Below are 27,037 nucleotides of genomic sequence, written 5' to 3'. Positions count from 1 at the left end.
ATTAAGTGGCCGTTAGACACTCTAAGGTACTACTTCTTAGGCAGGAAGTTCAGTTTAGTGTCAGACCATGTCCCATTGAAGTAGATGGGGGAGAAGAAGGGGAAAAATGACCGAGTGACCAGGTGGTTCCCAGCACTTCAGGATTTTAACTTACATGCAGAGCATAGGCCAGGGAAACTGCATGGCAATGCTGACATTCTATCGAGAGTCCACTGTTTGATGGCAGAAGATGCTAAGCCCCCTGGCTTTGGGCAGGGGGTATGTAAGATGGCCGCCTGACTGGTCCATGAGGGTATACATGTAGCCATCGAGGTTGGTGGCTTCGGTGATGTGAGCTCAGGAAAGTATGCTCCAGCACATGTAGCACTGAGAGGTATTAGGGCATTCCAGGGACGGGGTTTACGAGCATTCAAAAGAGATGATGGGAATGACTGCTCACATATCCCCACCCCAGGGGCGTGGAGCGGCAGATAAAATGGAGACCAAGTGTCTCATTCAGTGTCTGGGTCTGGAGATGTGTGGATCACCTGTGTGTTGGTTTGTGCTAAGGCCTTAAGAACCAGACACTATCCTGAGTGGGCGAACCCGCAATATTGTATGGATTTCTAACTTTGTGTTTTCACCTTGTGCTGGAAAAGGCTGTTCTTTTGTTTGGTCTGGACATTTTAGTAGTAGTATATTGCCCAGCCACGTAGTATATTGCCCAGTTACGTAGTATATTGCCCAGTGACGTAGTATACAGCACAGAGCCATGTAGTATATTGCCCAGCCACGTAGTATATTGGCCAGTCACGTAGTATATTGCCCAGCTACGTAGTATATTGCCCAGCCACGTATGTCACAGGTTAAAAATAAAAATAAACATATACTCACCTTCCGAGGGCCCCTTGTAGTTCGGTCACATGACTGTGACGTCATGGCAGGTAATTCTCACGCAGGCGCGCAGGACCTGTGATGATGTCGCGGTCACATGACCGTGATGACATGGCAGGTCGTTCTCGCGCAGGCGCGCAGGCACTGTGATGATGTCGCTGTCACATGACTGTGACGTCATGGCAGGTCCTTCTCGCGCAGGCGCGCAGGACCTGTGATGATGTCGCAGTTACATGACCATGACGTCACGGCAGGTCGTTCTCGCGCATGCCCTGTGATGACGTCACGGTCACATGACTGTGACATCATGGCAGGTCCTTCTCGCGCAGGCATGCAGGGCCTGTGATGGTGTCGCGGTCACATGACCGTGACGTCATGGCAGGTCCTTCTCGCGCAGGCGCGCAGGGCCTGTGATGGTGTCACGGTCACATGACCGTGGCGTCATGGCAGGTCCTTCTCATACCATTCTTGGCACCGGAACCTGCCAGAGGTCAGCGGAGCATCGCGAAAGGTGAGTATATAATGATTTGTTATTTTTTAATTATTTTTAACATTAGATGTTTTTACTATTGACGCTGCATAGGCAGCAATAGTAAAATCTTGGTCACACAGGGTTAATAGCGGCGGTAACGGAGTGAGTTACCCGCGGCATAACACGGTCCGTTACCGCTGGCATTAACCCTGTGTGAGCGGTGACTGCGGGGAGTATGGAGCGGGCGCCGACTGCAGGGGAGTAGGGAGGGACTAATCGGACTGTGGCCATCGCTGATTGGTCACGGCAGCCATGACAGGTAGCTGGCGAGACCAATCAGTGACTTGGATTCCATGACAGACAGAGGCCGCGACCAATGAATATCCATGACAGACAGAAAGACAGAAGGACAGAAAGACGGAAGTGACCCTTAGACAATTATATGGTAGATATATAAAATGTTTTTGTTAAATTTTCTGTTGAAACGCAATTCAAAAGCAATGTCTATTTTTCATTAGTTGATGTTCAGTAAATTAAAAAGAGAATTACATTTGTCAGTTCCAAGTTATTTCAGAAGGGTCCCAACAATTTTGTCCACGACTGTATATACACTCATCAACATTGGAATTCTAACACCAAGAAGGAAAAGTAAAAGAATATGAAATCATAGGATGAATAGACATGTTACTGATATGCAAATTTAAAAAAAATGGAAACAAAATTTAAAAAAGTAGCTCAATTTATTCAGTATCAAGTAAGTATGAAGTCCACATGCAGAAATTCCAGAACTTACACGTCTTGAATGCTATCAATGAGGTTATTAATGGACATCTGAGGAATATTCTGTCATGCAAATTATCAAGATCTACCGCTGGCAGCTACTTTACAATTACTGACCAATGATGTCAATGAAGTTCAGAAACACTGTAGGAAATGCTAACATGTTTAGGCCATGCAGGCTGTTCACAGTAGTACAACCAACATTTGGTCTGGTGTCATGTTGAAAAATGGCTTGTTGGACACTTTGGAGAAATGACAGTGCCATTGGTTTCATGATTGATCCATTCTGCACTGTAATTGTAATTGGATGTCACATACTAAGCCAAAGGTGTTGATGTATACATAAATCATCAGATGCTTTTTCACAAGATTAGGCTGTGAAGCCAGACGTCCAGTTAGAGATGTTCAGTTGACCTCACACCACCATTTTCAAGGGCTCGTATACTGCAGAGTCTTGACAATAAAGGAGACTGGAATGGAGGTTTGTCTTCTTCAATGATGAGCCCACTTTTGTCTTGACTGCAGTGGTAGCCAGAGATTTGGTCTGGAGACCAGTTGAGCAATTCCATTAAAAGGCCTTAACAAGGAATCTTCCCACTTTTTACTCCTAATATTATGGTGTGAGGTAGCATACTGTACGATAGCTGGTCCCTCTAGTTTTAATTCCAGCTACACAAATAGCTTAGCGCTACCTTGATTTGTTGGTGGAACCAGTGGTATGGCCATTTCTCCAAAGTTATCTAGAAGACATTTGTCAACACAAAACTAAGCTGCATGTTGCTTGTGCTAATTTGAGCAGCTTGTGTGGCCTAAACGTGCTACCATGGACTGTGGCGCCTCCGAACTTGTCTCCCATCGAACAAATCTGAGACGTTATTGGCTGAAAATTGCAAAGAGTTATTAACATCAGATCTTCATGATTTCTGTGTCCAAGTGCATTTAGCATGCCGTAACATTCCTTAGAAAACCATTAAAGGGAACCTGTCACCAGTTTTGTGACATAGCAGCTAAAAATATCACCTTATTCAGCATCTGAGCTGCATTCCCTAAATCCTTATAGAACCCCCTGACTCCCCTTGTATGCTCCCGAAAACCTTTTTTAATTTCTCCCGCGCTGTATGGTAATCGTTTCAGTCCGTCTGCTGGACGTGGTTTCGGGCCTCTGCATACCTCCTTCCGGCTTCTGCTCGCAGTCCTCCTGACATGGATAACGATCAACATCATCATGCAACAAATTGCATCGGCTCAGAAATATTGCGTTTTGCACCTGCTCAGAAATATTGCATTTCACATCTCCGCGGTATGCTTTGCCCAACTACGGGCAAAGCAGAAAAACAGAAGTGCGCATGCGCTGGCAATCGTAGTTCCGAAACATGAGCCGGAAGTATGTGTGTTGGCACATGACGCTTGTTTTTCGGCTTTGCCCGCAGTTGGCCAAAGCATACTGTGCAGGTGTGAAACACAATATTATTGAGCAGGCGAGAGCTGTCGCATGGTGATGTGGATGAAACAAGAGGCATCATCTATGAAGTAGGACTGTGAGCAACAGCCGATGGGAGGGATTAAGAGGTCCGAAACCACACCCATCGGACCGTACTGAGAAGATTACCATACGGCATGGGAGAAATTAAAAAGATTTTTCGGGAGTATAAAAGAAGAGTCAGGGGGTTATATAAGGTTTTAGGGAATAAAGCACAGACCCTGAATCAGGTGATATTTTTAGCTGCTATGTCGCGAAACTGGTGATAAATTTAATAATCTCACTGATAGCAGCCAAGATGTGTAAGTGTGGGCATTTCTATGTGTGGCGCTCACATTCTATACCGAAAAATTGGTTCAATTTTCTTAACATTTGCATATTATTAGCATGTTTAAATAATTCGACAACTTTTCCTTTCTTGATATTTCAATTTTAATATTCATTGTAAATAATTAAATAGAAAATTGCTTGCAGTGCTTTTCTTGTGGTATTCATTGATTTTTTTTGTGCTAAATTATTCAAAATGGAGCATGTGGTTCATGAATTTTAAGAAAAATAAAAAACAATATTTTTTGTCTTTTACCTGTTTTCAAACTTTTTTTAAGAGCAAAAAGTTGCACATTTTATTAAATGGCGCAAAAGTTGTGGCGTCATTCTGGGTGTTTATAAAATTACTCCACCAGGGGGGAAGATATTATATTTGTGACTATTTAAAAAGTCACAATTGATAAACCAGAATAAAAATATCCCAAAACCCCAAACATTGCCCACAATGGCAAACATAAAAAAGGCAAATACATATGAAAAAAGGTGCAAATTAATTTAAGAATTTGGCGCAAATGAAAAATAAACAAACAACACCAAACACTAAACAAAAAATTGCAATAATTAATAGACATTTGTTTGTCTCAAGAGGATGATTTTTTCTTAAAGTGGCCTTGCGCAGGCGTGTACTACGGAGGACATAGAATGAACTTCAATCCAATATTGCAGCCAGCATGCAGCCAGCGGGTAAGGAAAGGGTGAATCAAACACCCGAAAACTCCGCCCATATGACCGAAAACCGGTCCCGCCAAATTCAGGTGACAGGTTCCCTTTAAATGTGAATTACATAATTTCACAATTATTAGTGATGAGTGAACGTGCTCGGATAAGGTGTTATTCGAACATGCTCAGGTGCTAACCGAGTATCTTCAACATGCTTGAAAAATATGTTCAAGTCCCCGCGGCTGTTTGACAGCCACAACACATGCAGGGATTGCTTGTTTATTAGGCAATCCTAGCATGTGATGGGACTGTCAAACAACCGTGTGACATACAGCCATGGGGACTCGAACATATTATTTGAGCACGCCTAAGTCACTCGGTTAGCACCCGAGCATGCGGATAACACCTTATCACACATTACCTCATCACTAATAATTATCATAATTACCAAACCAATTAACAAACCAAGTAACTCCAATGTGGAAAACATGGAGTTACGTAAGTAAAAAACCACAGTAGACAAAACATGGTGGTTTTCTTAGCATTTATTACTGAAGTTCCCATGCATATTAATGAATTTAAGGCCAATATCCCCACAAGGTCACACTACAGACACTAAAGCTTTTGCCACTGATATAATACATCCATGTATATACAGAAAATATTCACACATTCCTCATCCATGGATTTCATATTTCTCTTTAGCAAAAAAACCCTCATCCGCTAACCAAATTGATCAAACTACTGAGCTAATAAGACATATGGCAAGGCACCCTTTCCTGCGAATTTACCCTTTACTGTAAAATACTTATGAAATTTGCAGTCATTGAAATTATTTTCTGAATAACACAAAAGTGTTGTCATTAGATAAAAAGGAATGAAGGAGCCCGGAAAAGACAAATCTTTATAATCCAACTCCATGTGCCCTATTGGAAATGTCCGAAACTGTATGATGGAAATGTTTCCTTTGTATTTGACCAAAATGGACAATTATTAAGTTTCGAAGTATCGCACCATAGGATATGGTTATTATGTAACTTTTAAAAGTTCAATTCTTGTGTAATGTTAATTCTTATATTTGCTCCTACCGCCATGATTTCCTATGTAATCTATTATGGGTCGTTGTATGTAACTACACGTGCAACAAATGTAGAAATTAGCTAACATAGCTGTTGTTTTGTGCATTTAAATTAAAGAAATCTCCCGTCGTACAGATTTAGTTTTATTTTATAAAAGTGATGGTTCGATTTCACTATTCACATCCAAATACAAGCGACAGATTAAGAATTACTGACCCCTGATTTGCAATGAATATTTTTTCAATGTAATAGGCAAAGATCTTTTGTATAATGTGAATATTCCTTGATACAACACTTGTTTTACATTTAGCCCGGTGGAAGTTCAATCCTTTTTCCCACTTTAGCACAAGAGACCACCAAAATTGGATAAACTGTTAGCTTTTAAATAAGGTTATTTCTCCCATTCACACAGTTGTATGGAGTCTTAATATAGCATCCATAGAAATAGATGGGGCCATAATTCTATGAAATGTAAAAAGTAGCATGACACTCACTAGTACATAGCAAAATATCTTCCCATGATTAACTGAGACTGAGCGAGGTGAGAAGTTCCCATATTGTTGTGAGTGATGTGTTATTTTCTTCATATAATTACTTGGGACTGACATAGCGGATGGCTTACCACTAGGGATGTGCGAACATGCTCGAATAAGGTATGCTCATGTGCTAACCGAGTGTCTATGGCGTGTTTGAAAAATAAGTTAGAGCCCCCGCGGCTGCATGTCTCATGGCTGTCCGACAGCCGCAACACATGTATGTGTTGTGGCTGTCGAACAGATGCGAGACATGCAGCCGCGGGGGCTCTAACTTATTTTTCAAACACATCGAAGACACTCGGTTAGCACACGAGCACTGTCAGATGACACATTATCCCAGCACATTTGCTCATCACTACTTGCCACTTGTTTTGATTCATGAATATTTGATATTGTCAGACCATTATACTTCCATATAGGACATAATCCTGTGGGACTCTGGATTGCAAAACTGTAGACACTTCAGGAGCCTCTGTAGAAACTTCATGCACAGGTCACTGCCGTGTGCACAGAGCCTGAGAATAAGGTTGAATCTGATCTATCTTGATTACAGTTGTTCTTGATATGTTTGATAAAAAAGTGTAACTATTGGATCTTGATTACAGTTGTTCTTGATATGTTTGATAAAAAAGTGTAACTATTGGACTTTGCACACGAAAACTATATTCTAGCATCTAAATCTTCATAAAAACACTTAAAAAAATGAAAAAACAACAACAAGCAAACGCATTTCAAACCACTGTCTTTAGTGAATGGTAATGACTAAAGACAGCAGCCTGAAACACATTTGCCTGTTATATCTGGAACTGACCCTACAACTTTTTCATTCTTTGTCAATAAAGAGTGTTTTAATGAAGATTTAGATGGTGGAATTTATTTTTTTCTCCAATTGTTTCCTCTGGCATGGCAAGTTTCCCTGTACTGATCCTTCATATATAGGCGAGCTGACATTTTTCTTCCCCTTTTTGTTCATTATTGGACTTTATTGCCCTCCCTTGGAAAACATGGAACGTTTTCCTATTAGACTAGACCAATATTTCACATGTCATATTCCTATATACAGTACATCCCTTTATGTGTATCCATACAAGTATGGTGTATAGTCATGATATTACATTTGCACTGTTTGGACATTTGTAGCTATGAACCATTGCGCTTGGTGACACCAGTTATGGCGCTTATTGTTCCATTTAGTGTGACTTTTAATATTTAATATAAAAAATACCCACTGGTCTGAATAATCATTATCCTTTTATTTACTGGGATTCTCCTGTTATTTATTGAGATGTTTCTGAACGTGAACTAGACACAGAATAAAACTGAAGGGAACAAGCTAATTTACAAAACCTAAGACATTCTTCCAACTCCCTATTGGGAAAGTCATTAAAGAAGACAGAAATGAAAACATGAAGAAAATGATGGTCGCTTTGCTGTGTATTCTCAATATGTAAATACAGTTACCACAAATCTAATGTCCATATTATGGAAAATAAGGTCACATTGCAACATGAAGGTAATTACTGAACTTACTATTTATGTACTGTATATTGGCACTAATATATGAAGTTGTATAACCAATAAAAAAGTACTTTTCTTCCTCAGAAGGCCCTGGGGGAAGTTAGTTTTATTAATATCATTTTGCAAGGGCTGTTGAGAAGGGCAATATATCATGAAACTTTGTACAGTAATTTTGACACTACGCTCGCATATGCAGTGGGTATGGAAAGTGTTCAGACTCCTTCCAATTTTTCACTTTGTTTCTTTGCAGCCATTTGGTAAATTCAAAAAAGTTAATTTTCTAATTAATGCACATTCTGCACCCATCTTTACTGAAAAAAAGCAGAAATGTAGAAATTTTTGCAAATTTATTAAAGAAAAACTGAAATATCACATGGTCATAAGTATTCAGACCGTTTGCTCAGTATTGAGTAGAAGCACCCTTTTGACCTAGTACAGCCATGAGTCTTCTTGGGAAGGATGCAACAAGTTTTTCACACCTGGATTTGGGAATCCTCTGCCATTCTTCCTTGCAGATCCTCTCCAGTTCCATCAGGTTGGATGGTGAACGTTGGTGGACAGCCATTTTCAGGTCTCTCCGGAGATGCTCAATTTGGTTTAGGTCAGGGCTCGGGCTGGGCCAGTCAAGAATGGTCACAGAGTTGTTCTGAAGCCCCTCCTTTGTTATTTTAGCTGTGTGCTTAGGGTCATTGTCTTGTTGGAAGGTGAACCTTCGGCCAAGCCTGAGATCCAGAGCACTCTGGAAGAGGTTTTCATCCAGGATATCTCTGTACTTGGCTGCATTCATGTTTCCTTCAATGACAACCAGTTGTCCTATCCCTGCAGCTGAAAAACACCCCCATAGCATGATGCTGCCACCACCATGTTTCCACACATACCGCTTACAATTATCACCATAAAGGTCTATCTTCGTCTCATCAGACCAGAGAATCTTATTTCTCATAGTCTGGGAGTCCTTCATGAGTTTTTTTTTTAGCAAACTCTATGCAGGCTTTCATATGTCTTGCACTGAGAGGCTTCCGTCGGGCCACCCTACCATAAAAGCATAAAGGCTGGACTGATGGAGGGCTGCAGTGATAGTTGACTTTGTGGAACTTTCTCCCATCTCCTTACTGCATCTCTGGAGCTCAGCCACAGTGATCTTGGGGTTCTTCTTTACCTCTCTCACCAAGGCTCTTCTCCCACAATTGCTCAGTTTGGCTAGATGGCCAGGTCTAGGAAGACTTCTGGTGGTCCCAAACTTCTTCCATTTAAGGATTATGGAGGCCACTGTGCTCTTAGGAACCTTGAGTATTTTTTGTAACCTTGGCAAGATCTGTGCCTTGCCATAATTCTGTCGCTTGGCTCCTTGACCAGTTCCTTTGACCTCATGATTCTCATGTGGTCTGATATGCACTGTGAGCTGTTATGTCTTATATAGACAGGTGTGTGCCTCTCCAAATCAAGTCCTATCAGTTTAATTAAACACAGCTGGACTCCAATGAAGGAGTAGAACCATCTCAAGGAGAATCACAAGGAAATGGACAGCATCTGACTTAAATATAAGTGTCTGAGCAAAGGGTCTGAATACTTATGACCATGTGATATTTCAGTTTATCTTTTTTAATAAATTTGCAAAAATGTTTACATTTCTGTTTTTTTTTCAGTCAAGATGGGGTGCAGAGTGTACATTAATGAGAAAAAAATGAACTTTTTTGAATTTACCAAATGGGTGCAATGAAACAAAGAGTGAAAAATTTAAAGGGTACTGAATACTTTCCGTACCCACTGTATAAGTGGTCCATATTGGTGACCATCCCAAAAAAGTGCTATATAACTGCTGATAAGGAATTATGACCCAGCACGAAACTTGACATCCCATAAGAAAAAGATACGATGAGTCCAGTTGGAAATTCAAGTAAAAACTCTTATTTATTTCTTCAAATTTAAAATATAGATAATGGTAAACCACTCAAGTCGAAACGCGTCGGAAATAACGCTGCCACTCCATGAAAATTTTTATGCGTGATGCTGTGCAATACTTTTTGAGTGGTTTACCATTATCTATATTTTAAATATGAAGAACTAAATAAGAGTTTTTACTTGAATTTCCTGCTGGACTCATCGTATCTTTTTCTTATTGACTGTGTGCTCCTACCTCCGTGCAGGAACAGATGAGAGGTGGCAAATCTCCAGGTGAGCTGACTATTGTGTGTTTTTTGACATCCCATACTTATGGAAATATGAACCATGTTGCAGTTGCCATGTTGACAAGGTTCACATGAAAAACTGTTTGGGGGAAAGCGCACAAACCTCAAGCTGTATCGCTTGGCCAGGTTAGTGAAAAGTGGGAGTGTGCGCTCATCTGGCGGCATTGTGTCAAGGCATAACATCTGTATAACTGTTGCTGCAGCCCCATGACTGGAGGATTCCACATGAATAATAGTTGATGAGGACGATATCACATTGAACAGGCTGCACTGCGGTAAATAAGAATCCTTTTTGTGTTCCAAAATGGTTATTTATTGTTTTCAATCCATTTCGGAACAGAAAGATTGACCCAGTGAGTAAATAAACCATATTTAATTAATTATAGCCCCAACCCCCTGAGGAAGCTTGTCTAGGCGAAACTTGTTGAGAAGGCTATGAGTTAATTTTAATCAGCTTTAGTGTTTCTTGTATACATTGTGATTGATACTTACCCTGAAATAGCTATATTAGTTAATGGATTACAGCCATGACCTAGGTAGGATAGCACAGTTATATGCTTTAGTATTAGTAGCCGATCGCGTAGGGGCCTTTAATCTCAGGAATTCAATTAAATATAGAAAAATACAAGATGACTTTAGTATCTTTTAATAGTTGGACTAACTTTATCAATGTAATCAAATAAAAGTTAAGTTTTATTACAATCCCTATTTACCCTCTGGGTAATTTGTTAATCTGAATCTTCAACTCCTAAAGGGTTGTTTAAGTTTTTAGTTTGTTTAATCAGTACCGAAAGGGCATCTTGCTGTAGATAAAAAAAAAAAAAAAGCTTTTCTCAAAGATAAAAAAACAAAAAGGCGATGGACCAGCACCGAAACGAGTTGGAACAATAAAGAGTTATTTTGGAACACAAAATGCATCTCATTTAGCGCAGCGCAGCACGTACAACGTGATATTGTCCACCTCTACTATACGGTTCACATGCAGGCTTGCTGTGCTTGGTTCTTGCTAACACATTTATTTTTCATTTTTTCATTTTGTTATGTGGATTCTGTACTCAATGCATGGGTCACAAAATAACATTGAAACTTGAAAAACATTTATTATCCCTAAAATACTCTCTTGCGAGAGTCCACAAGTATTACACCCTTAAAAGTAATTCTAAAATGCTAATATGACAGCTGTAAAAATGGTCAAAATGTTAAGGTAGATATTTGCCAGCAGAAGCTTTAAGTGACAGCAGTTGCCACAAATGTGGGAAAGTGTCAATAATTTTCAATTTTAAGGCTGATAAGATCCTCTGATCACCTAGTAAGATGTAAAGAAATAGAAAACATAGAGCCGTCTGCAATCGGTTTATTGAGCGTTAACTTCGGAGATGTTCTGTTATAGGCAGGTTTACCATATTGAAGAAAAACTCATTATCACATCATTTTATATTGATTCATAGCACACCAGAGATGGGCAGGGTTGCGAAATCTAACATGAAAATGTTGATATTTGTTTTTCATTTGGATAGGTCACCTGGTGCATTCTGGTAGGACATTTTTTTAAAGATTTAATACCAGTGCAACTTAGTCATGAAGTGATTGTATGCACCTGTCAACTATCAACTGTGTATAGAAAGCTTGGTAACATATGATTGACATTGTCAAGAAAATAGAAGCCACAAGCTACTAAAGCATAGAAATGATACTGTAAGGGTATGTGCATACAACGTCCTTTTTCTCTAAGGCAAACCCACAGAGAGATTTAAGAGGAAGACACTTCAGGAAGAGCCAGCTTTTTTCCTTTTTTTCCTGAGTTCTTATTCAATATTTGTGACCACCTAAATACATTTTTTTTAGTGTTTTTCAATAGTTTTTGTGGCACCTTTTTTACTGACATTCTCTGGACTTTTTTTTTACTCTATACAAAAATGAAGAACCCACTATTGGTTTTTCAGACAAAAATGTTCGCAAAGTGCTCAAAAGACACCCAGGCGTATTCCGGGTGTCTTTTGAACGTTCCCATTGACTTATATTATGAAGTGTAGAATATGTCTTCTGAATAGAATATGCATGAATACTTTTAATCGCTTGGTGTCTTTAGAAATCTGAAGCTGTTAAAAGACACTTAAAAAAATGAACATATGAACAGCAAGTAGTTTTTGCATAGAATGCATGTGTTCATTCTTTTTAGCTCTATTTTGGGACGCTCCAATATCACAACATCTGTGCGAATATACACTAAGTATAAGTGAGTACAAAGAGTGCAAACATCTATAAACTAGGTGATAGCGGAGTTTTCATTTTTGACTCCACTTTCCCATCAGTAACCAAATTGCAGCTCAATCCTTTTGAAAAGGAGATGAAATGATGATATCATGGACAATTTCCTTTTATAATGGAAAAAGCAGCGCTCTATTTTAGTTTCATGTTTTTCCTTAATATGGTAAGCTACAATGCTAGAGATTGAATAAAGGATACACATAATATAGCAGTAGATATGACTTATGCACATGATTTTGCATTGTTTCATGACATAGGTGAAAGGTAGAGCAATTTAGTATCTTTACGAAGACTGCAAACCTGGACCTTCCGCATTACAACTGGACCAACCATCGTGAATCTAAGTTCAATATCTGCTTGAAGTCCAAGCGTTGTAGTGGAAATATGGATGCCTCTGAAAAGCAGCACCAATAGGCTTTTCTTAGGATAGACCATCAATATCAGATTATTTTGGGGGTCTGACCTTTGGTACCCTTTTGATCATTTAATTGAAGATAAAGATAGTGTAGCTAAACTACTACCAGTTCATGTTTGAAGACAGAAGTGTGAACGGACTTAAAAATAATCTTTGCTGATTTCCCAATTTTCATAAGAGGATTTCTGTACATTTTTCTTGCTCCAGGACACAGGAGTCAACTGTGAGTAAGTCATATAGAAAGGAGCAATTTAAGTCTTGACTAGCCTTTCTTGCCTTAACTTTGCCCTCATTTAAAAGGCAAATCTGATTTGAGCTACAACAGAAAGGTTGATAAGGATCTAATTTTAATGTCATATAAAGAAAAATACATAGCTATTTTTCCACTTAGTAATGGGTTATTAAGAGAGTGAATCAATAGCGATTGTTCAAGGAACCTGTCGTCAGATTCATGCAGCCTGAACCATGGGCTATGGTGTGTCAGAGTAAACATATTTTGAAAAGCCATCTGGGGAGTATATGTCTCTGTAGACAAGTTTGAGGCAGGTCCCGGTGGTTTCTCCCCACTCCAATCATTTAGACTGACAGGTCTCTCTCTACGTACATATAGAAGTTTTGTAGTAGGGCGAGCTTTTAAAGGTATGATTATTCTGAAACATGACCATTTCAGAGTTAAACTGAGCTGCCATTATGCAGCCAATATCTGATTCATGCTGCACAATTACCCTTCAGCACTTTACAACGTATGTAAATCTCTGTCTAAGTTGACAGTCACTGATCCAGAACTCATCATATAAATCATAATAAGTGGATCATATTACTTATACTTCTAAAAAGAAAGTCTAGAATGGAATGTGGCGCCTAAAGTGGGGATCCGAAACTAACATTTATTGTAATCCTAAATGTCTATTTAATGCCATAACCTAATCTCTTTTCTAATATACTTTAATTAAACATTCCCTTTCGTTCCCTCACTACACTATCTAGCTTTGATGATGCTTTATTTCAGATTCCCCGATGCATGCTGGGAAACTTAAACGAGACCTCATTAGGGAGAAGGGGGTAGATGCTGGTCTCTGCTCACCGCGTTTTCTCTTTACAATGCACAGTGACAGTGCACTCTCTTGCTAGCTCATTACTACTCATCATAGTTGGTGAGGGAGTGCACTGTCACTGTGCACTAGAAGAATATTGCACAGTGAGTCAGAATTGACAACCGACCCATGCTCAGTAAAGCAGGGACTAACCCAGCCCCTTAAACTGATGATTCTTCATGTCAGGGAGAGAGCAGAGACTGCTGCAGTGACTCCAGCCTCTGCCCACTGATGAGAGATAATTTGAGTGTTCCGGCATGCACTGTGGATTTTCAAACGAAGAGTCATCACCCAGGAAGTCGGTAAAAAAAAATAAGCAGTTAGATAGTGTAGTGAAGGAACGATATGGACTTTTTAATTAAAGTATATTAGAAAACAGATACGATTTATTACATTAATAGATAAGCATTTAAGATTAAAACAATTGTTAGTTTCGGATCACCCCAATAACATAAAAATATTTTTCTGCCAAAAGTCCTGAAATGGCATTAATAGCAATTTTAAACTATTTTACAGTGTTCCAAGCATAAAAAATATATTTCTTTACCATTTTTGTCTCTATGTGTCCATCCTGGTACTGCTGCAAATCTGCTAAAAGTGGGCTCTGGGCAGTATCAGTCTCACTCCCTCCTAGCAGCTGATCGTAATATCCCTTGCTACTTATCCTGTAGAGGTCCTCTTCTTAGCCATACTACTGTGCTCATGCTGAGGCTCAGGTCCTTCCCAGGCAAGCATAGCTAAAAGCAATTTCTATTGGCTGTTCAACAGTGATCACAGGACAGGATAGATCTGGCTGTTTGGAGAATGACTGAGCATGCATGTCCACCAGCACTCAGATCATCAGGTGGACGTTCACTCTGATACATACTTTGAACTCTAGGTGGCGCCTTACTATATAAAGTAATGTCAGAACTCTTTACTTTTACTAGACTGTTTTTTTTAACAGCATGTGAATGGCAAACATTATTAATTGTTATGCTCTGTTCAATGAATATGAAACTTAAAAGTGGGACAATATCTTTAATGTGGCCACATTTAATGAATGTCAATCAAGCACATTGATTTTGGTGGTATCAGTCAACTACGTATTTTATATGGGATGGTCCTCCCATTGGAGATAGAAGGGTCAGGCCTGCTGCTATATTGGATCTGTGTGTTTTAACAGGACATAAGCCACTACCTAAAGTATCTGCCCCTCTCTCCATTGACAACACACGCACTCTGCAACAAAGTGTACGTGTGTTTAGGGGTGTCTGCTGAGCTGATCTTGCAAGTGCATGGAGGGGTTGGATAGAACTGTAGTTGACAGATATTTAAGGCATATGGCCACTTTAAATCCTTATGTCATGGAAGCAAAATGCATTGAAGCAATGATTGTTTTGTGATGATGTATTATAACACATACACTGTGCATAGTAACGGTGCTGTATATAGACGGTGAGATTTCGCTACAATGATAAGGTGTCTCATTAATAGACAAGCAACAAGTAACTTATCTGGATCATGGGATCCCTATAGTGCTGAATTATAAAGATACTAAAGACATGTGGAGGAGCATTCGAAAATTCTTAATAAAATAAAATTGTGTAAAATGAGAAAATTTCTTATTTTGGCATTCAAAAGGTTTGTTACACTCAACTAAATCTTTAATACAAAGACCTTAGCACACGGTGATATATGAGGTCATAATAATAACTATGTGTAATTGATTACGGTACATTATTTTATTTTCCATTAGGTCCCTGCTAGTGCTTCACTACCTACATCTTCATTGTCTGAACAGCCATCAATAAAGCAAATGAATGTCTTTGTGGATGGGGACTGAATACTGCCATCAAAGACGCCCTCTAATCAGACAAGGGGTTAATCCAATACAGACCTTGCCATATTGTCTATTCCAACCTTTGCGTTTTCCACCTTTGTTTTAAAATCCTTTTGCACTTGCATTTTTGACTTTCTGTTCCCAAATCTGTCTTTTTCTTTGCTCACATGCTTGTCTACCTACATCCTGGTCATACAAACGTTACCATTTAGGAACCACACATTACATTTCCTCAACTTTTATAAGATGGCAAAAGGTTGACACTTTTGATTCTCAATCTGTTTTACTGCATCCATTGTTAATAGCACATTTTCATCTACTGCCTCAAAACTGAATTGTAACATGTCCTTGACTTTATTCACTATGCTTGCTCCCAAAGGCCAAGATTTCAGGCCTTATATGACCTTTTATTACCAAAAAATGCAAGGCGCGTACTCAAGGGTGATACTGATTGCCAGGCATAGGGCAATGTATTATCTATACCCTGTTGTATACCCACTTAGTGAAAGGGTTTATATGTTCTTAATTTCTCACAAAAAGCAAATGGAAGAAAACCAAGATGCTGTGCGAGAGGAAGCATTGACGGGAGAGCAGTGTAGACAACACCGCCACCTTCACCTTTGTAGAGGATTCACCCTAGCAAAGAGAAGGCGATTACACGTCCTTGTTGGTTTTGGATCCATTTAATGGTCTCTGAAATAAAAAAAGAAAATATCATTGCATTTTCAAGGTACCAAAGAAATGAAAAGGCTAACATAATAAATGTGCTTCTGCAGTGCCATGACAGAAGCCACACCTCCATGACTTAAAGCCTGATACTTCCAGCAGGAATAAAGTTCATTTCCTCCTGGCAGCAGGGCTCTCAGTGCAGGGACAGGCAGCTTCAGAACACTATTAACCTTCAGACTAACCCCATATCTACATGTTAATAGCATTTTTTTCACATAACAGGTTCCCTTTAAATGTTCCTTTAGACGAGGATATTAAACAGACGTGTGTTGTCCAAGTAACAATTAGATAGCACACTAACCAATGTAATTCAATTGACCTCTTAATTTTACTGTGAATTAGGGTCCATATGAAAAACATACCAGCCTGCACTATTATCTTGATTATCTCTGACAATATTTGCCCATTCAAGTCTATGGGTGCGCAAAAAAATCAAATCCAATATGGAACATCCAAATGTCATCCGACTTTTATGGATACTTTGCCATTATTAATCTCAGAAACTTGACCCGATACATTTTAAAATGTTGATGTATGCAGTGACGGAAACAATTATTTGATTCCTTGCTGATTTTGTAAGTTTCTCCACTGACAAAGACATGAACAGTCTATAATTTTAAGGGTAGGTTAATTTTAACATTGAGAGACTCAAAAATAAAATCCAGAAAATCGCATTGTATAAATTATATACATTTATTTGCATTTTGCAGTAAGAAATGAGTATTTGATCCCCTACCAACCATTAAGAGTTCTGGCTCCTACAGACCAGTTAGGTGCTTCTAATCAACTTGTTACCTGCAAGACAGCTGTCTTACATAGTCACCTTTATAAAAGACTCCTGTCCACAGACTCAAATAATCAGTCAGGCTCTAAACCTCTACAACATGGGCAAGGCCAAAGAGCTTGATAAGGAAGTCAGGGGCAAGATCATAGACCTGCGCAAAGCTGGAATAGACTACAAAACCATACGTAAGACATTGGGTGAGAAGGAGACAACTGTAAAGCTATGTGCACACGCTGCGGATTTTGCTGCGGGTCCACAGCAGTTTCCCATGCGTTTACAGTAAAATGTAAACCTATGGGAAACGCAATCCGCGGTGCCCATGCTGCGAAAAAAATGCACGGACACGCAGCGGTTTATATTCTGCAGCATGTCAATTCTTTGTGCGGATTCCGCTGCGGTTTACATCTGCTCCTCAATAGGATTCCGCAGTTGTAAAACCGCAGTGGAATCCGCACTAATTCCGCAGGAAATCCGCAGTAATTCCGCAGGTAAAAGGCACTGCGTTTTACCTGCGGATTTCACAAATCCACTGTGGAAAAATCCACAGAGCTCCAAAATACGTGTGCAAATACTCTTAGTGCAATAGTAAGAAAATGGAAGAAATACAAAATGACTGTCAATCGACATCGATCTGGGGCACCTTGCAAAATTTCGCCTTGTGGGGTATCCTTGATCATGAGGAAGGTGAGAGATCAGCCTAAAACTACACGGGGGGAACTTGTTAATGATTTCACGGAGGCAGGGACCACAGTCACCAAGAAAATCATAGGTAACACATTACACCATAAAGGTTTAAAACTGTGCAGGCCTGCAAGGTCCCCCTGCTCAAGAAGGCACATGTGCAGGCCTGTCTGAAGTTTGCCAATGGACACCTGGATGACTCTGTAAGTGATTGGGAGAATGTGCTGTGGTCAGATGAGACAAAAATTGAGGTCTTTGGCATTATCTCAAATATAAAAAAAAACTGACCGTCACATCCAAATATAAATCAGGTCTGAACAGGTGCTTACCTAGAGTCGCCAGCTCATATACAATGAAACAGATAAGGCAGCACTCTTTAGCACTATAGCATGCAAGCATAAAATATGAAAATTGAATTGCATTACTGCACTAGAAATCTGAAAAATTGAGGATGCTTAGAGCATAAAGTGGCCAATTCATGTGTACCTGGCAGCTAGGTAAGCACCTGTTCAGACCTGATTTATGTTTGTATATGATGGTCAGTTTTTTTAAATTTGTATGTATTAGCCTTCTGACTGAGCACTCTACCTTTTAGCCTTAGGTGTTTTAATTGCAGCTTTATTCTACCCCTCCACAGACATAGAGACTTCAGTCCAAGAGAGGATTCATATTAGGTCCCCAGAGAGATGTAGACTGTTTGAGAGAGGATTGGCATTAGGTCCTGGCAACGAGAATCGCCTTAATGTGGCTGCCAAGTACACATGAATTGGCCAATTTATGCGCTAAGCATTCTCAATTTTTCATATGCCTAGTGCAGTAATGCAATTCAATTTTCAGATTTTATGTTTGCATGCTATAGCGCTACAGAGTGCTGCCTTATCTGTTTCATTTGGCATTAACTCAACTCGGCGTGTTTGGAAGAAGAGAAAAGCTGCCTATGACCCAAAGAACACCATCCCCACTGTCAAGCATGGAGGTGGAAACATTATGTTTTGGGGGTATATCTCTGCTAAAGGCACAGGACTACTTCACCATGTCAATGGGAGAATAGATGGAGACATGTACCATAAAATCCTGAGTGACAACCTTCTTCCCTCCACTAGGACATTAAAAATGGGTTGTGGCTGGGTCTTCCAGCATGACAAAGACCCAAAACATACAGCCAAGGCAACAAAGGAGTGGCTAAAAATAAGCAGATTAAGGTCATGGAGTGGCCTAGCCAGTCTCCAGACCTTAATCCTATAGAAAACTTATGGAGGAAGTTGAAGCTCTGAGTTGCCAAGCAACAGCCTCAAAATCTTAATGATTTAGAAATGATCTGCAAAGAGGAGTGGACCAAAATTCCTCCTGACATGTGCGCAAACCTCATCATCAACTTCAAAAAACGTCTGCCTGCTGTGCTTGCCAACAAGGGCTTTGCCACCAAGTCTTGTTTGCCAGAGGGATCAAATACTTATTTCTCACCGTAAAATGCAAATAAATTTCTATAATTTATACAGTAAGATTTTCTGGATTTTTTGATAGTCTATCTCTCAATGTTAAAATTAACCTACCCTTAAAATTATTGATTGTTCAAGTCTTTGTCAGTGGGCAAACTTGCAAAATCAGCAAGGGATCAATTACTTATTTACTTCACTGTATATAAGGATGCCACACGGATATTACATGGATGTCATTCACGTAATTTACGGACACACAGATAACAATAAAAATGAAAATCATCCAAGTTTTCTGGAAGAAAATTGGATGATTTTTCATATTCACATCTGATGCTGGCCTTACACTATCTCTGCAAATGGCATCTTTTAAATAAAAATGTTATTTACTTGGGTGAATCGATGATTTTGTTTTTATTTGGTAAATAATGTCAAATATCTCGAAATATAGTTTCTTGGCATTAAACTTATTTATAAGCGGTACTTTCTGTGCCAGTACAGTTAACAACCGTAATGCTATTCTAATTATAACTGCTAATGAGCAATTGCATATTCATGCTTTGCTTTACTTACTGTGTCTATCATTAGATGATATTTAAACGAGCATTTATCTTTGTGTCACATATGCAGATGGTATATTCTAACATAGGAGCTAATCCTTAATTACAGTATGAAGTTGGGGGTAGGAGCCAATAGCTAATAATCTGTATTTTTTTTTTATTTCAATGATTTACAGCTTTAGTGAATTGCGGCAGAGTTATGTGTGCTATATGACCTACAAGTTTGCAATATGACTTATATCAATTTTTTTATTAGTAGTAAAACATACCATTGGGTCAGTGTAGTTTAGGAATATAACATCTAAAGTGATACGTAGCAGATATAGTGTGCATACATGGATATACCTACCTTTTGGTGCCCTGTGCCGAGGCTTGCACCACCTGTTGACATTGTCCTTTGATCTCTGACCCTTTTGTGCAGTATAGGGAGGCTTGAGACTGCAGACTTTACTGAACTTTTGGCTTTAGACTCAAACCGGACTTCTTTAGTGGAAGGCAGTTTCTTGTAAGGAACATTGTTGTTAGCTCCTTTTGCAGCAGCAGTTGAGTTATCCTGAAATTTCCGGACAGAAACTCTATTGATGGATTGTTGCCCTGAGATTGTGGGTCTGTTCTGAGAGCTCCCAACAGCAGTATCTTTTACCGGCAAAGCATTTAATATTGGCTGTGGGGATGTCAGCTCTGAAGAACCTTTAAGATCGAAAGACTCATCACTTGTCTGTTCTTTTATGCTTTCATCTGGACATGCCTCAAACATTCTCTCTATTTGATCTTCTGTGGATCCTGCTGCGGACATAGGTGGTGTTGCAGCCCTTGCTGATCCACTAAGCTCTCCACAATCACTGTCATGAGAAGAAAGAGATAAGTAAGAGTAGAAGTCACCTCTTTCAAGTTGTTTACGAGAATGTTCCAACACTTTTTTCCTTATTTGCGCTCCAGTCCCTTGTTTCTGGCCATCTTCTGGAGATGTTCCATGAAGTGCATTAGATGTCATATCCAGAATTTCCTTTACAAAATCTTGTACAGAACAATCTGGACTGCTAGACCTTTCATGTGTAGCGCTATGACAAGAACAAGACCCCTCATCTGCTGACCCAGGAACAACTGCAGAAGGTGAATCTTTTTCAAGATGCAATAAACAGTTATCAAGCATATCTACATCAGCAACTGAATCACTTGTAACCCGCAAGTTGCTCTTCCCTTTAGAAGAAGGTCCTAGTTCACGTGGCTTGTGGAAAGCCAATGCAGGCATGCTTGGAGGATGAAGTTTTTCTGTTTTGGTAATTGATATTGATGGGTATGGACCAGATTTTATTTTTTTTTCAGGGAAGATTCTTTTGGTCAAAGTGTCCTTCGTGGTAATTTCCCTATTATTTAAATTTCCATTTTCCATGTCATCTACCAGTTGATTTGAGTTTAGTAACATCTCTTCATCACCTACTTTTTCCAAAGCTTTATTAGTACATTTAACATTTTCATTGCTCTCTTTCTGTCTTTGCATAGAAAATGGCAAACCCTTCTCAGATTTATGTGTCCCAGACATGTCTTGAACTAGTCTGTTTATTTTTCTTCTCTCTCCTGGAAGGAAAAATGAAGGCCTAATCCAGGCTTGCAACTCCCTTCTAATAAAATCAGATCCTAAGGGCAGATCAGTGCCATCTCCACCATCATCTTCACTTCCCAAACTAGAGTTTGGTTCCTCAAGTTCCTCTTCCTCCTCTTCTTCAGTTAACGTGAGTGTGGAACTAGACAACAAATCACTATCATCTTCTTCATCAGTGCAGGCCGAGGTACATGATACATTAACAATCATACTCAGATTGGCTTCACTTTCCTCTCCTCCCAGAGAACGACTCAAGTGTTTGCGGAAAGAAGCATTGGAATTGAGCAACCCTAGTCGGTCTTTTAGCATAAGCATATCTTCAGATCTTAGTGACAGTTCCTCACTGCTACTCAGTTCTGTCAACTCGGAGCCAACATCTTCATTACATGATGATTCTTTATCTTGTGGGGACTGCAGACCAGTGAGTGATGCCTTACGAGAACAACTCCTTAGTGTTATGTCATCAGAAAGACTACGCTTCATTTTTTGCTCCAACGGGCATTCTATGTCTTCCAATCTTTTTAGTAGGTCCAAGGTACGCTTACTTAATTCTTCTCCTGGCTCACTTCCTGGGGTAATATCGGCTGAACCTTGCTGACTAAAAAGGTCTTCATTGCTCTTATATGAGGCTGGCCAGCTCTCAAGAGACACACTACGCCTGAGAACTGCAGATTCTAGAACTTCACCAGCTCCTGAAAGAGATTCCAGTGAGGATGAATTAGGTGGAGTGTTTTCTGGACTTAGAATTTCAATAAGATCCTCAACTGTATCTTCTGGACTATGGTCTTCTGAGCTAGCTGTAAGCAATGTTCTGTTTGCACCAATCTGTCCTGGAATTGTTTGGAGAAAAAAGCTAGGTATTAGCCTCTGAGTCTTTTCCAGCATCACAAATTTGTGTTTATCAGCTTGTAATTGTGAAGAATCAATAATTGTGAGCTGACTTTGTGGCTTTGTTCTGTAATACTGGGTATGTCCAATTTCTTTATCCCCAACTTGCCCCACATCCACATTCTGAACTAAGTACCCTTGTGGTATTTCTCCATCAAGTGATAAACATCCTTCTGAATTGGCAGCAGTCACACCTTCTCCACTTGCAATTCCACTCTCGCTCTCAGAAAGTCCACAGGAATCTTTCTGATGTTTTTTTCGATGAAAATGAGGGGTTTCAGAAGATCCATCAGCCAAGTCTGGCAAAGATAAAAATGGAAATCCTTGAAGAAGAGAAAGAGGGAGAGGTGCTAGGGTGCTAGATCTCTTTGACGATTCTTTAGGTGAAGGATCTATGTTTGTTCTGAAAATCTCTATGTCATGCACACTGTAGACTTGATACACAGCAGGTGTTTGGAGAGGACTTTGCTGTTGAACTTGATCTGAAACACCTGGTTCTGTGCACTGTCTTCCACCTGATAGAAATGTCTCTGCTTTTATCTGCTCTCTATCCCGATCGCCATCTATGGCCTCAGTTATTATGTCAGTCTCATCCCATTCCAAAGCTTCCTCACCAGGAGCACTACTTAAATCCGCCCAGTCAGGGTCCACCAATAGATCCATTTCCTAAAATATCAGAGTTACACAGTTAATATAATGTTTATATGGCTTTTATTACACAGAAGTCATGTGTACCTATTTCCATAGGAAACAGACAACTTATTTTGCAATAAACCTAAAGGCCCCTTCACATTAAGCGACGCTGCAGTGATACCGACAACGATCCGGATCGCTGCAGCGTCGCTGTTTGGTCGCTGGAGAGCTGTCACACAGACAGCTCTCCAGCGACCAACGATCCCGAAGTCCCCGGTAACCAGGGTAAACATCGGGTAACTAAGCTCAGGGCCGCGCTTAGTAACCCGATGTTTACCCTGGTTACCAGCGTAAAAGTAAAGAAAAACAAACACTACATACTAACCTACCGCTGTCTGTCCCCGGCGCTCTGCTTCTCTGCACTCCTCCTGTACTGGCTGTGAGCACAGCGGCCGGAAAGCAGAGCGGTGACGTCACCGCTCTGCTTTCCGGCTGACCGACGCTCACAGCCAGTACAGGAGGAGTGCAGAGCACAGCGCCGGGGACAGACAGCGGTAGGTAAGTATGTAGTGTTTGTTTTTTTTTACTTTTACAATGGTAACCAGGGTAAATATCAGGTTACTAAGCGCGGCCCTGCGCTTAGTTACCCGATGTTTACCCTGGTTACCAGTGAAGACATCGCTGGATCGGTGTCACACACGCCGATCCAGCGATGTCCACGGGAGATCCAGCGACGAAATAAAGTTCTGGACTTTGTTCAGCGACCAACGATCTCCCAGCAGGGGCCTGATCGTTGGTCGCTGTCAAACATAACGATTTCCTTAACGATATCGTTGCTACGTCACAAAAAGCAACGATATCGTTAACGATATCGTTATGTGTGAAGGTACCTATACATTTAGAAGATAGATATGCTTGCAGATATCTTAGCTCTCTGAGAGTTTCTGCATCATTTGTGTTTACAGATGTGTGTAAGTCCAAAACCATGACGACACATAAGGTATACGTCAGATCTGTTGATACCGTACGATTACTTTAATTGGAACTATTTATAAAGTAATTTATCTTATATTTTAGGAACAGTAAAAATTGCTCTTAAGGTCTTTGTACAGTTTAAATGCACAAAATATACAATATTCATGCACAGAATGTAAGACAAGGATCAATTATACAATGGAAATATAGCTAGATACCAAATCTTAGCCATGTATCTGCATTCTATACAATAAAAGGTCATATCTGAAATGTGTAAATTAGAAATGTATTAATGGTTTCTTACATCTATCGTGATTAAATATGTTATTAAGGGAGGCAAATTCCTATATTACTAGCAGCTGTACGCTGCTATGAATGAATTGCCTACTGCAATCTGATGCTTGCTGCGAAGTTGAAAAAAAAATCATAATTTCTCATCTCACCTGCTCTTCCCCTAAGTCCCTCAGAAGGCGCCTTTGCCATTGTGTGCTCTGCATCACAATGGCTTCCCATCTCCTCTCCAAATTGACACTAAGAAGCTGCAGGTTGGGGGCATCATGTTGTGGAATCTGGTCCTGGAGGTTTAGAAGATGATGACATAAACGCAGGATGGATGACACACCGCGTCTCCGCAGCCTGAGCTCAGAGCAAAGAGTCTACAGGAAAAAGAACAGATGCATAATGTGAATGGTGGGCCATTCATATGGATATACCTAAATAAAATGGGAATGGTTGGTGAAATCAAATTACTGTTTGTGGCACATTAGTATATTGGAGGGGGAAAACTTTTCAAGACTTCCAAAGACATACTGATAGGGAATTTAGATTGTGAGCCCCATCAGGGACAGTGATGATAATGTGTGCAAAATGTAAAGCGCTGCGGAATATGTTAGCGCTATATAAAAAAAAATAAAGAAAAGAAATAATGAAAGAAAAGATGGGTGGTGACCATTTTGAAGTTGGCCATTTTGGATCCAACTTTTTTCAATGGGAAGAGGGTCATGTGACACATCAAACTTATTGAGAATTTCACAAGAAAAACAATGGTGTGCTTGGTTTTAACGCAACTTTATTCTTTAATGAGTTATTTTACAAGTTTATGACCGCTTATATAATGTGTTCAAAGTGCTGTCCATTGTGTTGGATTGTCAATGCAATCCTCTTCTCCCACTCTTGGCACACTGATAGCAACACTGCAGAAGAAATGATAGCACAGGCTTCTAGTATCCGTTGTTTCAGATGCTGCACATCTCCTATCTTCACAGCATAGACAATTGCCTTCAGATGACTCCAAAGATAAGTCTAAGTGTCAGATTGGGAGACCTTGGAGGCCATTCAACTGGCCCACGACGACCAATCCACTTTTCCAGGAAACTGTTCATGAAGGAATGCTTGGACCTGACACCCAAGATGGTGTACCACCACATTATGGGCGTCAGGTCTGAGAGGAACTGGTTGCCACGAGAGGTTGGGAGTTCTCCTTCAATGCAAGTCTTCAAACAGAGGCTGGACAGACATCTGTCTGAGATGGTTTAGTGAATCATGCATTGAGCAGGGGGTTGGACACTATAGCCCTGGAGGTCCCTTTCAACTCTAACATTATATGATTCTATGATACCATCATATAATTTTTTTTTGCTTAAAAAGTAATTCCAGCCAAGTTTATAAATTAGGTTTCTTCTGCCCTTGCTCACCTTCCTTCTTTGTAATACCCTGGCAGTATTCTACATTTCATGTTACCTAACCACCTATAAATGATGTGCGTGGTCGGGGTGGTCCTGGTGATATGTGATTTCACCTATCTTACTTTATGGTGTTTTTTACTGTCTCTCTATGAATATATAATTCTTACCAGCTGGATTCACTTGAATAAAAGTGTATTTCTGACTATATTTTTTATTCAGGAAAGAAATATATCTTGGTACCGTGTTAGCCAGTAGATAGATAGTTTTAGTCTTTGCCTGATGAATAGACGTATGTAGTCTCGAAAGCTTGCAATTTGTTACCATCTTTTTAGTTAGCCATTAAAAGGTATCAACCACTGAGGACTCTCAATTCTAAATATTTGTCTATATTTTTATTGAAATTACTTACAGACTATGATGCTGTGCATTTTATGGGGTTTCAATCAGTCTATTAATGAATTATATGTGCGACTTGCAATTTTCAGTGGATTGATACAAGGGTAACTATGTACACAACTGGACTCTCTTCTCTTTATCACTCATTCATGTTTTAACGTTTTTTTTATAGTGTTTCTTGTGAATTATGATGCTCTGGAGAGGAACAGAAGCACACCAAAATAGGGCAATACCGTCTAGTGAAGAATAAGTATAAGCGATGGTGATTGTGTGCAGACACTAGACCTATAAAACCATGGAAAGCCAACTTGGTACCCCATAACTGGAGTAGGGTTCTTCCAGATGTTTAATAGAAAAATAGAAACTGTCAATCATTTGGGATTCAAATTGATTTTTATTAAAGCACCACTACAGAGTTTTTTTCATTGCACAGCTGGAGTAGTGCATTAGATGTAAGTCCCCTGCCCCTGTCTCATACTCACCTGTTGTCCCCTTCATTCTTTTCCAGTGTCGCTCTGGTCCAACTCGAAAAGTGTCTGCTGGAGCGTGTCAAAGGTTACTTTTCCCACATTTCAATACAGTTCTATGAGAGCTCTCAAAAACTTGCATTGAGAGCTTGTGTTGTAGCTTCTGATTTCTGGCCAGTCAGAAGCTACTGTCACAAGATGGCCCAGTGGGACCGAAGTGGTGTCAGTAAATGGTGAAGCTGTCAGAAAGTGAATAAATAACTGTGGCAGGGGGTTTATGTTTAAAGCGCCACTCCAGTGCTGAAAAAAGCAAACGCTGGAGTGGTGCCTTAATATCAACACATTTCTGCATCAGACTGGCACCTTTCTCAAGGTATAAAAAGCAAGTGTCACATTAATAAAGATTATTGATCTTGCATACACTGGATAACTGTCCTGTATTTATAGGTTATTTGTTATTTGTAGGAGTTTCCATTTACTTGTACTTACTTATTCTGGTCCAGGTTGGTTCCTAGTCCTTTTGAGAGGCTATTGGAGCAGCCATCTAGCTCAGTGCAAAGTACAGGTATGAAAAGGATAAAGAATAGAGTAACCATAAACCACCATTAATGTTAAGAAGGATCATTAATGGAAGTTCCCATTAAACATTTTTTACCATTAGGTACAGAATAAGTCCAATAAGGAGGA

The 27,037-nt window shown here is 39.8% G+C and overlaps 1 protein-coding gene across 1 annotated transcript in view; it reads right to left on the bottom strand.

The window, feature by feature from the left end:
* Positions 1–14,245: 14,245 nt before the first annotated feature.
* The window catches only part of AKAP6 (A-kinase anchoring protein 6), a 606,671-nt gene continuing 593,879 nt past the window's right edge, over positions 14,246–27,037 (bottom strand). Inside the window, exons 12-14 of the mRNA XM_069730511.1 lie at positions 24,246–24,458; positions 20,053–22,860; positions 14,246–16,206 (exon numbers count right to left, since the gene is read on the bottom strand). Of these exons, the coding sequence (XP_069586612.1) occupies positions 16,168–16,206; positions 20,053–22,860; positions 24,246–24,458 (3,060 nt within the window). The 3' untranslated portion in view covers positions 14,246–16,167. The remainder of the gene's footprint in view (positions 16,207–20,052; positions 22,861–24,245; positions 24,459–27,037) is intronic.

Source organism: Ranitomeya imitator, chromosome 1 (assembly GCF_032444005.1).
Source record: "Ranitomeya imitator isolate aRanImi1 chromosome 1, aRanImi1.pri, whole genome shotgun sequence".
In the NCBI taxonomy this organism is placed as follows: Eukaryota; Metazoa; Chordata; class Amphibia; order Anura; family Dendrobatidae; genus Ranitomeya; species Ranitomeya imitator.
Note: the sequence above shows the minus strand (reverse complement) of the source record. Positions and strands in the feature narration are given on the sequence as shown.